Below are 15000 nucleotides of genomic sequence, written 5' to 3' on the forward strand. Positions count from 1 at the left end.
CTAACTGAGAGTGAGGGGTAGACTGCCCACACTCTCGCGGACAGGCCGGGGGATTATTATGCCCCCTTCTTGAGGCCCTCCGCCCTGACTACAATTACAAATTTAAACGAGAAGGTACTTTCCTCAGTCTAGAAGATCTCCGGGGCACAACAGCAGGCTCAGCGTCGTCAGCTTCTGCCGACTCTGGATCAGGAACCTCGTCAGCGTCGGAGAGCTCCACAGCCGAGTCCTCTGGAGGAGCAGGATCGGGCTGGTCACTGCTCTCTGGCTCCCAGTCCTGTCTGGCTTGAGGAGAGGCGTTTCTGCTTAGCAGGTGGTCGACATGCCTACGCCACACATTCCCTGCTACCTCAACTCTGTAAGACAGGGGCCCCGTCTTGTCGATCACTGTGCCTGGCAGCCACTTTTCCCGACCAGAAAAGTCTCTGACCCACACAGCGGCCCTGAGTGGTAGGTCTCGAATGACTGCATTTCTTTTGGAGTTGGCCACCATCGTCTCCTGACCACGGAGGACCTTTGATTGAATGTCTGGCCGCAGCAGGTCCCATCTGGTGCGCACCCGCCGACCGAACAGCATCTCTGCTGGAGACTGCCCAGTGGTGGCATGTGGAGTGAACCGATATGTCGCCAAGAATCTTGCAAGCCTCGCCCTAAGTGTCCCCCCTGCCATTTTCTTCAATGATTTCTTGACAGTTTGGACTGCCCTCTCCACCAGCCCGTTTGAGGACGGGTGGTAGGGCGCGGAGGTCAGGTGGCGAACGCCATTCACCTTTAGAAACTCCTCGAATTCTGAGCTGGTGAACACGGAGCCGTTATCTGACACAACAGTGTGTGGGAGGCCATGTGTGCTGAACACATCACGCAGATGGTCCACGGTAGAGGTCGAAGTGTAAGGGTCCCAACCTGCTAGCCCCTTTGTCTCCATCTGCTGGACATTTTTTGTTACTTACCTGCATTTTACTTACCTGAACTCTGCCGTTGTCTTTGATGCCTTTCACCTGTGATCGTTTGACCTTGTTGTCTCTCTGCCCCTCTATTGGTTCTCGTTCCGCCTTCCTACTTTATTTAAACCCCTGATTTTGTGTGTTCTGTCTCCGATTGTCTTGCCGTGACCTGCCACGTTTTGTAAGTGTTGCTGTTTCCTCTTTGAAAAAATCCTTGTGCTGTTTTTGTATGTCCTTTTGGACGAGAAGATTTTTGTTGGACATTTGATGCAATGATTGAAGACTTTTTGTTGGACTGTTGATGCAAAGCCAGAAGATTTTTGTTGGACTTTTCATGTATAGTAAAGAAGATTTTTTGTTGGACTTTTCATGCATTGCTAAGACTATTTTTGTTGGAATTTGGATGCACCATTGACTGGCCTTTTTGTTGAAGATTTTTCCCTGCTGCTTAACTGTTGGACTTTGTGTTTTTGCCCTGTCAAGAGGATTTGTGTTTTTTACATTGCGTGAAGATCTTTTTCTGTGACCAAAATAAATCAGCACTCTTCCGTTTTTTGTCTGCTTTTGGGTCCCTTTTTAGTATCCCTGACAGTACAATCGGAGCATCATGGACCCAGCAGACCGACCCGCCCAAGAGCAAGCATCCCCCAGCTTCCTTCGCTCAGCCTTGGAACAACAGGGGACTGTCCTTGGGAGGCACCAGAACCAGCTAGAGTCCATGACTAAGAATATGGAGAGCATGAGAGCAAGCCTAGCCGACCTGGCGGCCCAGATCCAGCACCTCCACCTTTCTCTGACAACTAAACCGACCCCGCCTACCACAGCTGAAGCTACACCTGCCACTCAAGCTGAACCAGCCTCTGTGACACGGCCAACCCTTCATGCCCATGAACCACGCTTGCCCCCTCCAGAACGTTACTCAGGTGAGCCTGGCACTTGCCGTGCATTCCTCACCCAGTGTGATTTAGTCTTCCAGCTCCAGCCTGCAACCTTCCCGTCTGATCCAGCCAAGGTGGCCTATGTCATAACACAGCTTTCTGGCAAAGCCAAGGAGTGGGGAACATCGGTCTGGGAGACCAGAAAACCATTCTGTTTGATCTACAAAGACTTTGTGGAGGAGATGAAGAAGGTGTTTGACAGGTCGAAACACGGGAGAGAGGCTGCCAGAGAGATGTTGGTCATCCGTCAAGGCCGTAGATCTGTTTCCGACTTTGCTATCCAGTTCCGCACCCTGGCCACCTCCAGTGGCTGGAACACCGATGCCCAGTACGATGCCTTCCTCAATGGCCTATCTGAGGAGGTAAAGGACCAACTCATTACCCAAGAGCCTCCCGAAAACTTTGATGACCTGGTGGACCGCGCCATCCGCATTGACAACCGCTTGAGACAACGCCAAGGAGGGGGATTTTTCACAAGACCCCTGAGTGTACCCAGCGGCACCAACACCCCCCGCCAATCAACACCAGGCCTGCAATCAGTCCCACCTCCTGCACCAAGTGATGTCGAACCCATGCAGATAGATCGAACCCGGCTGTCACCAGCAGAGAGACAAAGAAGAATTCAGACCGGTGCCTGCCTCTACTGTGGCCAGTTGGGCCATCTCGCTGCTGTCTGTCCTCTAAAAGCCAACGCTCACCAGTAAAGCGAGGAGTACTGGTGAGCGTGACCCCAGTCGACCCATCCCCTTTAATTCCTTGCAACCTGTTTCCTGCCATTCTTGAATGGGGTCGGCAACGTCAAACCTTCCAGGTGCTGATTGACTCAGGTGCCGATGAGAGTTTTATTGACGCTTCCCTAGCATCCGAGCTGGCCATACCGATATCCCCCCTTCGAACACCCCTGATGGCGAGGGCACTGAATGGAGCATCTCTGGGGAAGGTTACTCACACCACCATTCCAGTTAGCCTCACCCTGTCCGGCAACCACCGGGAGCTGATCACCCTCTGCCTTATTCATTCCCCTCAAGCTCCCCTCATCCTGGGCAATCCCTGGCTGTCCAAGCACAATCCTCTCATCGACTGGTCCAACAACAAGATCCTTGGATGGAACCAATCCTGCCACTCTCAGTGCCTGCGCTCTGCAACCCCTTCAGAGCCTCCTAGTCCTGAACCCCCGGAGGAATTCCCTGACCTGTCGGATATCCCTCTCGATTACCTGGACCTGAAAACTGTCTTTAGCAAGTCCCGAGCCACATCGTTACCCCCACACAGACCCTATGACTGTGCCATAGACCTTTTGCCTGGCACATCTCCCCCTAGAGGCGGCCTATACTCTCTCTCTAAGCCCGAGACAGAGGCAATGAACAAGTATATCTCAGAATCCCTTGCCGCAGGCATCATTCGCCCCTCTTCCTCACCTGCAGGCGCCGGTTTTTTCTTTGTCGGCAAGAAAGACGGCTCACTTCGACCCTGCATCGACTATCGGGCACTGAATGAGATTACTATCCGAAACCGCTATCCCCTTCCCCTTATGTCCTCAGCCTTTGAAATGCTACAAGGTGCTACGGTGTTCAGCAAGTTGGATCTCCGCAATGCCTACCACTTGGTCCGGATTAAGGAGGGAGACGAGTGGAAGACCGCCTTCAACACCCACTCCGGCCATTATGAATATCTCGTTCTCCCATTCGGCCTAACTAATGCTCCTGCCGTTTTCCAAGCCCTTGTCAACGATGTCCTTAGGGACATGCTGAATAAGTTTGTTTTTGTTTTTTTGGACGACATCCTTATTTTTTCCAAGTCCTTACCTGAACACATTAGCCATGTCCGAACAGTCCTCCAACGCCTTCTGGAGAATCGGCTCTATGTGAAGGCAGAGAAGAGTGAGTTCCACCGAGACACCATCTCCTTCCTGGGCTTTGTGGTCTCTACTGGAACCCTACAAATGGATCCAAGCAAGGTGCGTGCTGTGGCAGAGTGGCCCAAACCATCTACACGCAAGGAGCTACAGCGGTTCCTTGGCTTTGCCAATTTTTACCGCCGATTCATTCGGAACTATAGCACCCTTGCTGCCCCCCTGACCTCCCTCACATCTTCTGCTGTAGCCTTCCACTGGTCCCCACCTGCCAACGAGGCCTTCCAGACCCTGAAGACCCGCTTCGCCTCTGCCCCCATCCTCATACAACCTGACCCGGACAGACAATTCATCGTGGAGGTGGATGCCTCGGATGTGGGTGTGGGCGCTATTCTCTCCCAGCGGTCTGCGAAAGACCAGAAGATTCACCCTTGTGCCTTTTACTCCCACCGGCTCTCTCCCAGTGAGCGCAACTACGATGTCGGTGACCGGGAGCTCTTGGCAGTGAAACTGGCCTTAGAAGAGTGGAGGCATTGGTTGGAGGGGAGCACACAGCCATTCCTGGTCTGGACAGACCATAAAAACCTGGAATACTTACGGTCTGCCAAACGCCTGAATCCCCGTCAAGCCCGCTGGTCCCTCTTCTTTTCAAGATTTAATTTCACCCTCTCCTATCGTCCTGGGTCGAAGAACGGAAAGCCTGACGCCCTTTCCCGTGCATTTATCAGTTCGGACAGTGCCTCTTCCCCCACTACTATTCTCCCTGAACGCTGCCTTGTGGGCTCTGCCATTCTGGACATTGAGACCCTCGTCAGGAGTGCTCATCACTCTGAACCCTCCCCTAGTCAGTGTCCAGCCAACTGTTTGTATGTTCCAGTCTCTGTACGTCCACAGGTGATGCAATGTGGTCACTACTCCCGTCTGTCCTGCCACCCTGGAGCCGGACGAACCGAATCCTTCATCAGCCGACGATTCTGGTGGCCGTCAATGGGGAGAGCGATCCGCAAATTCGTCTCCAACTGTCCAGTCTGCATCCAGAACAAGAGGTCAACTCAACGTCCATCAGGTCTGTTACAGCCTTTGTCCATACCCAAGAGACCCTGGTCCCATATAGCCCTTGATTTTGTTACCGGTCTGCCTGACTCTGATGGCAATACCGCCATTTTAACTGTGGTTGACCGGTTTTCTAAGTCTGTTCATTTTATCCCCTTGCCCAAACTGCCCTCTGCTAGAGAGACAGCCGATTTGCTTATAAATCATGTATTCAGACTGCATGGGCTTCCTGTAGAGGTGGTCTCTGACCGGGGTCCACAATTTACAGCAAAATTCTGGCAAGCCTTCTGTAAGATGCTTGGTGCTTCAGTCTCTCTCTCTTCTGGTTTTCACCCGCAGTCAAATGGCCAGACGGAGAGGGCGAACCAGCTCCTGGAGACGGTGCTGCGCTGCCTGGCCTCCCAGAACCCCTCTACCTGGAGCCAGCAGCTGCCCTGGGCTGAGTATTCGATCAACTCGCTCACCTCCTCCTCGTCTGGCCTGTCCCCCTTTGAGTGCTGCCTGGGTTATCAGCCACCCCTATTCCCTGACCAAGAGGTGGAGGTTGGGGTTCCCTCTGCCCAAGCCTTCGTCCGTCGCTGCCGTCGGACGTGGCGCCAGGCACGCTCTGCTCTCCGACGTGCCTCTGCCAGAATCAAGGAACAAGCTGACCGGCATCGCACCATGGCCCCTCATTATCGTGTGGGTCAGCGGGTCTGGTTGTCCACCCAGGATCTTCCACTGAAGGTGGACTCCCGCAAGCTGGCACCACGCTTCATTGGCCCCTTTCCTGTCTGCAAAATTATCAGCCGGTCTGCTGTCCGGCTGAAGCTGCCCCTGAACCTTCGGCGCATCCACCCCACTTTCCACGTCTCCCGCATTAAGCCCTTCACCTGCAGTCCCATGCATCCTGCCCCTAAACCTCCTCCGCCCCCCCGACTCATTGATGGCTCTGATGCCTACACGGTGCGCCGGCTGCTGGATGCCCGTCGCCGGTGCCGTGGCTGGCAGTACCTTGTCGACTGGGAGGGCTACGGCCCAGAGGAGAGGAGCTGGGTCTCTGCACGACAGATCCTAGATCCCTCTCTCATCAGGGACTTTCACCGCCAACGCCTCGCTCAGTCCGTTGTAACGCCAGGAGGCGTTCGTTGATGGGGGGGTACTGTAAGGGTCCCAACCTGCTAGCCCCTTTGTCTCCATCTGCTGGACATTTTTTGTTACTTACCTGCATTTTACTTACCTGAACTCTGCCGTTGTCTTTGATGCCTTTCACCTGTGATCGTTTGACCTTGTTGTCTCTCTGCCCCTCTATTGGTTCTCGTTCCGCCTTCCTACTTTATTTAAACCCCTGATTTTGTGTGTTCTGTCTCCGATTGTCTTGCCGTGACCTGCCACGTTTTGTAAGTGTTGCTGTTTCCTCTTTGAAAAAATCCTTGTGCTGTTTTTGTATGTCCTTTTGGACGAGAAGATTTTTGTTGGACATTTGATGCAATGATTGAAGACTTTTTGTTGGACTGTTGATGCAAAGCCAGAAGATTTTTGTTGGACTTTTCATGTATAGTAAAGAGGATTTTTTGTTGGACTTTTCATGCACTGCTAAGACTATTTTTGTTGGAATTTGGATGCACCATTGACTGGCCTTTTTGTTGAAGATTTTTCCCTGCTGCTGTTGGACTTTGTGTTTTGCCCTGTCAAGAGGATTTGTGTTTTTTTACATTGCGTGAAGATCTTTTTTCTGTGACCAAAATAAATCAGCACTCTTCCGTTTTTTGTCTGCTTTTGGGTCCCTTTTTAGTATCCTTGACACGAAGTGGCAGATTTCACCGGAAACACTTCCAACCACTTAGAGTGGGAGTCAACTAGCACCAGGAACATTTCACCTAAAAAGGGGCCAGCGTAATCAATGTGTAGGCGTGTCCAAGGCTTCCCAGGCCACTCCCACGGACACATGGGTGCCGCCGGGGGAGCGTTCCTGATTTCTTTGCAAGCAATGCAGGATTGCGCTAGCTCTTCTAGGGCCGCGTCCAGCCCCGGCCACCACATGTACGCCCGTGCTACAGTTTTCATCCGTGATGCCCCGGGGTGAGCCTCATGCAGCTCTTCCTTGAGGGATTGCCGTCCCCGGGGAGGAATTATGACCCGGAGCCCCCATAACAGTACTCCGTCTTCAACGGTGAGCTCAGAACGGCGCTTGAAATATGGCAGCAGCTCACTGGTCGGGCACGTCTTAGGCCAACCTGCCGCCACAAAGTGGCATACCCGGGCCAACAGAGGATCCCGTCGGGTCCATTCCTTTAACTGTCGACTGGTGATGGGCGCTGTCTGAAGCTGCTGCATCAGACACACAAGCTCTGGCGGAGCCGGGGGGTCAGGTGCATTGTGGGGCAATGGCAACCTACTCAAACCGTCTGCATGCGCGATCAGCGCCCCTGGTCTGTAGGTCAGGGTGTATTGGTATTGCATAAGGAGAAGTGCCCACCTTTGCAGGCGTGCTGAGGCTGTGGGCTGTATGTTTTTCAGCTCCCCGAGCAACCCGAGGAGGGGCTTGTGATCTGTTTGGATTGTAAATTTGTGCCCATAGACGAACTGGTGGAATTTCTTAACAGCGTAGGTCACGGCCAAAGCCTCCTTTTCCACTTGTGCATACTTCCTTTCGGCTGGGGCCAGGGCTCGGGAGGCGAAGCACACTGGCCGTTCAGATCCATCTTGGTACTTGTGCGACAGCACCGCCAGGGCTCGAAATTAACTTTTTTTCTTTGTGTCCCCCAGGGGTCCCGAATTCTGTGTTGTATTGTCCCGAATGCAAGCATTAGTGTCCCCACTTTTTTCTTGTCTGGAATTGAGCGGAGTGGATAAGTATCATCTGATTATTGTATTATGCCTGTATTTGTAACCACAATGTTGAAAACTCCATCATTTTTACAATGAATGTAACACAACTAACTGACATTTTTTGTCATATACAACATTATTCCATTTTCAGTTTTTTAAACTGAAGGCGACCTTACTGAATAGATACCTGTTTATTTAAGAGCCAGCCAGCTCGTTTAGAAAATGTTTCATCTCACAACATCTGCACTACACTATAGTTGAAAACAAGACCTCTTTTAGATGAATGTCATCTACTTATACCTTCAATATTTGATGGCATGTATAAGCAAACATAATTTTTATGAAAAGGTACCTGTTGACCCATTTAGAAAGCTCGTAGTCATACCATCCATGGATGAAATGTCCTTCAGCAAGGCACCTAACAACACAGCTTCAGAAACTGTAAATAACTGTTAAGTCAGGATAAAAGTGAAACAAAAAACATTGTAATGTATATATATATTTTTTTATTATTATTATTGAAACCTTTAGTCACACAGATATCATTCACATTATTTACAATACTCCATTCATATTATTTGCAATATTTAATTCTCTTGGTCTTTGACATTTATATGGACATTATTTACAGTACTTAATTTTGTTTCATCTTTGACATTTATATTGACACATAACCCATCAGTTATTACAATTGCAATCAGAAATAGAAAATCTATCTTAACAATAGAGGGACTGAGTCAGTGTACATTCATTGTTAAAGTTATGATCTCAGCTTACAACATCCCAAGGTTGGGGCCTGGCCAGCTAACATGGAAAACATGCCTATTGCCTACTACTGTACACCAAGGGCAAACTCGTGAACTGTCATTTTAGGTCAAACCTGGTACATAGATGGTTCCTGTTCAGGTCGAGTACTGATCCTTTGTGATTTTACCTCATGACTATTCTAATGTATGTCCACGCAGACATCTGTGTACACCTGTGTGTGTGTGTGTGTGTAAGTGTGTGTGTGTGTGTAAGTGTGTGTGTGTGTTTGTGTGCGCGCGTGCATGCAGTTTTTAATGTGGGTCTTTGAACATGGGTCGCCGTGCCCTGAGGCCACCCAGCCACCACTTCTGGACAGCCGGCTCTGCATCATAGTCCACTACCTCTGGGCCATGTAAGGATATATGGAGAAGTGACTTGAGTGTTGAATTGTTAAGTGAACCCCTCCAGTCAGACTTTATCCTCTTCATGCATGAGAAGCCTATCTCGCAGCAGGAAGTTGACATGGGGAACACATGCACCATCTCTGCCAGGATTTTCATGTGTGGAAACTGGTCTGGCCTTCCTATGCTACCTTGTAGAAATCTCTGCCAGACCAGTGTAGACTGCAGATGTCTGAAATGGCGATGCAGGAGAACTTTCAGGTCAAGCCACTCCTGCTTGACCTCTGCTATCGATCTAAAATCTTCACATCCTTGAAGAATTTGCTGAAAATGATCGACCACCACCTCAAGATCAGCCAGGCCAAAAGTGGCCAACTCGGTGATGTCCTCTGGCCAGTTGCTGAGGTCAAAGATGGTGGCAGCAGCTTTTAAGACCCCTTCATCAAGGCAGCCGAATCTCTTGGTGACATAGTCACAGAAGTTGAGGATCAACTGACCTTTGGTTTTGAGGAAGTCTTCGTCATCCCCCTGCTTCCTTGTCAGCTGAACACCAGAGAACAGGTTTCCCGGAAATGGTCCCACTTCATCCAGGAACTGCTGTAAATGTTGGCCTGGGACTGTCTGAAAAACACAGATAACAAAGAAAAACATAGAAAAAGTAAAGATGTTAAACTAATTGTGAAATAAATTTGAATGACAATACATTGTAATGTGGAATACGAAATCCTCTCTACAAAGATAGAACAGTTAATAAACTCTGCAATCAAGCGTTGTAATTTTAGTATTTCTATGCACGTGACTAATTATTTAGTGATCAAACTCCTAGTATTCTTACCTGCATTGCTACAAGAGCCAGAGTGGTCTTCTGCAATCCATCCGACACCATTTGTAACGTCAGTCCCTCGGTTTGAAAGAGAAGGCTCAGGTGTTTAAGTTCTTTCAGGATGTCAAGTAGAAAGTGAAGAAAAAGTATGCTTTTGTATTGTTTTAAGGTCTTCACTGTGTGGCTGGCCCGTCCCTTCATGGCGTCACTGGCTTTGCGGTCATTCTTGTCACTCGCATGACTCTCCATATGCACCAGTATGGCCGGATAGTTTTGGATGAGGGCCGACATCGCACGAAGGGTATGTGGGAGCCACCGTGTGCCATCAATGCTCCCTGGTTTCAGCAGCTGGACGTTGAGGGCTTCTGCCACAGCTTGTAGCTCACGGCTGGCTTTTGGGCTATTGTGGTAGTGTTTATAAACTCCATTTAGGATGTTTTTCAGCTCTGTGACGGCTGGTATCTTCATACTGTCAAGTGCAGCCAGTTCAGGGCGATGCGCAACGCACCAGATGGTGACAAGCGCAGTTAACTTGTCTTTCAGCTTGGCTGCCACTCCATTTTTGTGCCCGATCATTACGGAGGCCCCATCACATCCAAACCCAATCAGCTTGTCTTTTAAGTCCTCTTCTGAAACCCCAAACTCTTGAAGGCCTGCGAGAATGGCGTCGAGGATGCCCTGGCTGTTGGCATGGGCCAGTGTCACCATGTTGACCATGGTGGTGACTGGCAGCCCATTTTCCAAAAACGTAAGGTAGATGATCTCCTGTTCTTGCACAGACCGGTCTGTGGAGGCGTCAGTCATCAGTGAAAAAAACCTTGCATTCCTTATCTTTTCTTTCAAAGATGATATAAGTGTGTCTGCGATGCTGTCGATGAAAGTGTGGCATGCATGATCAGTTTTGTAGGTATTTCCAAGGTTTAGTCCATTTTTTATTTGTAAGTCTACCAATTTGGGGAATTTTGCAAACAGTTCCTCTTCTTTTGCCACATAGCATGCAGTGTTAAACAATAGTATTAGTTTTGCTCTCACATCCTTGTCCATTTTGTTGAGACAACTTGTCAGGGGCGCTTTCTCAGGATGGGTTTGGGCAATAAGAGCACGTTCACATTCAATGTGGGCTGCTGTTCTGACATGGCTTTGTAGAGTGCGCACTCGTATTTTGTCCCCACTGACGCCAATGAATAAAGCGTTGTCCCTTGCCTTGGAGGGAAATGCTCTGCAAGTAGAGCAATACATGATGTTTGCGTCCAAGTCAAATTGGGCAAATGGAAACATTTCTTTCCACTGGGGAAGCCATTTTCTTTTCCGCTTTGCCTCGTATCCTCCGTGACCATCCTTGGACTTGGACATTGGTTCCTGCAATATGCACAAAAAGATAATGCATTATTACTAAGCTTGCTAGTACAAATAATAATAATAATACCAATAATAATATTAGTATTTAACTACATAAATTATAATAGTTATGATAAAAGTGGTAATAATGATAATAAATAATTCATACTTAAATTATGTCACATTGTTTTTGCAACTTTAATAAAAAAAAAAAAAAGAAAAACACACACACACACACAGTGAAGTTGACTGAAAATGCCCTCTCCCGCCATTATCAGACGACTGCAAATACTTCCCTTAACATGGTTTCAACTTTTAGTAGTCAAGTCAAGTCAAGTAGGTTTTATTGTCAATTTCTTTACATGCACTGGTCATACAAAGAATTTGAAATTACATTTCTTGCTTTCCCATACAGACATAGACTAATCTAGGTAAGGACATAGACAGTATAGACATAGACAGTACTTATACATGGACTTAAGACAGTATGGACATAGACAGTGCTCATACAGACATTTAAAGTGCAAGACTGGACAACAGAAGACTTGTAGAGGACATACATTAAGAGGTATTTGTTGTGCTTTTGTGCTTTTCCTAAAAAAAGTCCTTTATAGCGTTCTGCCATGGTAATAGTAGCATTTTGAAGAAAAATAAATATTAAAAAGGTCTGTCAAGTACACCAGCAGCAGTGTGTGTGTGTGTGTGTGTGTGTGTGTGTGTGTGTGTGTGTGTGTGTGTGTATGTGTGTGTATGTGTGTGTATGTGTTTAGTGCAGGTAGAAGGTGCGGTGTGCGTCTTGTGTGTGTGTTTGTGTGTGTGTGTGTGTGTGTGTGTGTGTGTGTGTGTGTGTGTGTGTGTGTGTGTGTGTGTGTGTGTGTGTGTGTGTGTGTGTGTCAGTGTGTGTATGTTTGGGTTTAGTGCAGAAAGTGCAGTGTGCTTGTGTGTGTGTGTGTGTGTGTGTGTGTGTGTGTGTGTGTGTGTGTGTGTGTGTGTGTGTGTGTGTGTGTGTGTGTGGTGTGTGTGTGTGTGTGTGTGTGTGCATGTTTTGAGTTAGTGCAGGTTGAAAGTTCAGTCACAAGTATAGTAGTGCAGGTGGAATGTTCAGTCGCAGATGTGGTGGTGGGGGATGGGGGGGGGGGGTTGTCAGTGGCCTTGCTGGCTAGAGGCTGACAGTGGAGGGAGAGTGGGTTGAGTGTTCAGCATCTTGATCGCTTGGTGCATTGTGCTGCTCGCCAGCCTGGTGGTACGGGAACGGAGGCGCCTGTACCTCTTTCCAGAGGGCAGGAGGCTGAACAGTTTGTGTGCAGGGTGGCTTGTGTCTTTGATGATCATCAGTGCTTTCCGGGTGAGGCGTGTGGTGTAAATGTCCTGCAGGGAGGGGAGTGGTACTCCAATGATCTTCTTCGCTGTGTTCACAACACGCTGGAGTGTCTTCCTGTTTTTCTCCGTGCAGCTTCCTCCCCACACTGTGATGCAGTTGGACACGACGCTCTCTATGGTTCCTCTGTAGAATGTTGTCATGATGGAGGGTGTAGCACTTGCCTTCTTTAGTTTGCGCAGGAAGTAGAGACGCTGATGGGCCTTCTTCGCCAGTGATGTAGTGTTGGTGGTCCAAGAGAGGTCGTCGCTGATGTGCACTCCAAGGAACTTGGTGCTGCTCACTCTCTCCACAGCATCGCCGTCGATGGTCAGTGGTGGCAGTTGTTTTTGGACCCTTTGGAAGTTGACAACAATCTCCTTGGTCTTGTTGACATTCAGCAGGAGGTTGTTGTCTTTGCACCATCTGGCCAGCAGGTCTACTTCTTCTCTGTAGTGAGTCTCATCGCACTTGGTGATGAGGCCCACCAGTGTTGTATCATCCGCAAACTTCACTAGATGGTTAGTGCTGTGGGTCGTTGTGCAGTCGTGTGTCAGCAGCGTGAACAGCAGGGGGCTGAGAACACAACCTTGTGGAGCCCCCGTGCTCAGGGTCAGGGTGCTCGAGGTGTTGTTCCCTACCCGTACTGCTTGTGGTCTTTGCATCAGGAAGTCCAGCAGCCAGTTGCAGAGGGAGGTGCTGAAACCTAGTTTGTCCAGTTTTCTGATGAGTTGTTGTGGTATTATGGTATTGAATGCTGAACTGAAGTCAATGAACAGCATTCTCACATATGAGTCTTTATTGTCCAAGTGGGTGAGGGCTGGATGGAGGGCAGAGCAAATTGCATCCTCCGTGGAGTAGTGCATGACGTTGGCAAAAGGGGAGGGGGAAATCACAGCTGTCCGCTCATGTAATAGTTCTACAGCCTGCGTGCAGTAGAGCTCTAGAACTACTACAAGTTATTTTTTCACTCTGGTTCAAAATATAGTATGACCATCACAGACGGATGGATGTGAAAATGCACCACGAAAGGATAAAAAAACAAGCGAGAACTACTCGTATTATCATTTCACCGCCCCTTCACCCTAGCTATGTTATGGGATCGATATGAATAGGCTAACTAGGCTACTGGTGGCAGATGGCAGGGAACGTGGCGTGGGGCAGGCAACAGCTAGTAATTCGGTCCAGAGCATGGGGATGTAGCCTGCGCTGCTAAACCGGTGACATGTGTTTCTCGACCGAACTAAAAAAAAAACATTGAAGATGGCTGCAGAATCTATTTTATCGGCCAGACGCAGGTTTCCCCTCATACATTTCCCTACCATTGCGCCGAATGGAAGTTGAGTTCCATGACCTTGACAATCCGTGGCACTGCACGCTAACAGGCTCACTGACACAAAAGTTGTGAAACCCAATCAGACACATTCCGAACGACTATGTACCGTTTGATGGCGAAATCTAATGACGGAAAATGCCGCTCAAATAAAGTGGTATGAGTGAGGGGAGACCTGCGTCTAACCGATGTAATATATTCTACAGCCTGCCTTTTAAGTTTGGTCAGCTTGAGTGCTTGGCTAGGAACAAGCGTAATGTTGTAGCAATATTACCAGTGGTAACTTAACTTATTTCCTAGCCTGAGCTGTCGTGCAGACAAATCTCACTGAATTTGAAAGAAAACCGCCTTATTCTTTTGAACGGCATCTTCTGTCAATGTCATTGATATCAGTCCGGTTGTATTTTATAAGGTGTCAAACCGTATATTCAACCATTACGTTAATTTAGTTGCTAGCCTTGCCAGCAACCCGACCATTCCCACAGTAGTATCCCCCATTGTAGGCTAAGCAACCATCAGCACTTCATAATAATTCGATTCCAGCAGTTAATAATCGCAAATAACTTACCACATTGGAAACCGATGGAACTTCGGGTGGTTCGGGTTCTTCAGGTCCGCCAGGGTTATCATTGTCTTCGGGCACGGCCCGTTTTAACCACTTTAACATTTTCCAGTAACACAGCTCTTGAAACGCGTGTGGGGAGAATGATGATTCCGTACAACGTAGCTCTAGTGTCTTTGCTCGTAGACTAGCTAATCAGGGCAGACAAATGTTCTAGAACAGAATGCGCTGCAACTGTACTGATGCATCGCCTACATAGGCTACATGAAAATCAGTGGGGTTTTTTTTTTTTTTGCGCTGTTCGCTTTTTAAGCAAATAAAATGGACAGAGGGTTTTTTTGCAACTTTTTTTTTTTTAATATGATTTTTTCCTTCTGTCCCGTGATTGTCCCAGATATGATGATGTTGTGTCCCTGTGACATTTTTTATGGTCCCCGGGACGTCGGGACACCGTTAATTTCGAGCGCTGAGCACCGCACCAAGGCCAAAGGGTGAAGCGTCAGCAGCAATCACCAACGGTAGTGCAGGGTTGTAGTGAGCCAGCAGCGCCTCTGACGTTAGCATGGCCTTTGACTTCTTGAACGCTTTGTCATGTGCAGCAATCCACTCCCATTTCGCTCCTGCCCGGAGCAAGGCATGCAGAGGAGCGAGCACCGAGGCCAAGTCTGGAAGGAAGCGCCCATAATAGTTGAGCATGCCCAGGTACGCTCGGAGCTCACTGACATTCTGTGGCTTCGGGGCATCCTTGATTGCCTGCACCTTCTTTTCCAGGGGCTGTAGCCCTCTCGATGAAATCCTATGGCCCAGATACTCCACCTCGGGGGCCATGAAGACGCACTTG

At 48.8% G+C, this 15000-nt stretch overlaps 1 protein-coding gene across 1 annotated transcript in view; it reads right to left on the minus strand.

Annotated features, from left to right (window-relative positions):
• LOC134455688 (uncharacterized protein K02A2.6-like) overlaps window positions 1-15000 on the minus strand; it is a 16694-nt gene that overhangs the window by 171 nt on the left and 1523 nt on the right. The window contains exons 1-4 of the mRNA XM_063206909.1: window positions 14639-15000; window positions 6591-7501; window positions 5240-5251; window positions 1-889 (exon numbers count right to left, since the gene is read on the minus strand). The exon at window positions 1-889 is cut by the window's left edge and continues 171 nt beyond it; the exon at window positions 14639-15000 is cut by the window's right edge and continues 1523 nt beyond it. Coding sequence (XP_063062979.1) covers window positions 95-889; window positions 5240-5251; window positions 6591-7501; window positions 14639-15000 — 2080 coding nt within the window. The 3' untranslated portion in view covers window positions 1-94. The remainder of the gene's footprint in view (window positions 890-5239; window positions 5252-6590; window positions 7502-14638) is intronic.

Source organism: Engraulis encrasicolus, chromosome 9, assembly GCF_034702125.1.
Source record: "Engraulis encrasicolus isolate BLACKSEA-1 chromosome 9, IST_EnEncr_1.0, whole genome shotgun sequence".
Taxonomy (NCBI): Eukaryota; Metazoa; Chordata; class Actinopteri; order Clupeiformes; family Engraulidae; genus Engraulis; species Engraulis encrasicolus.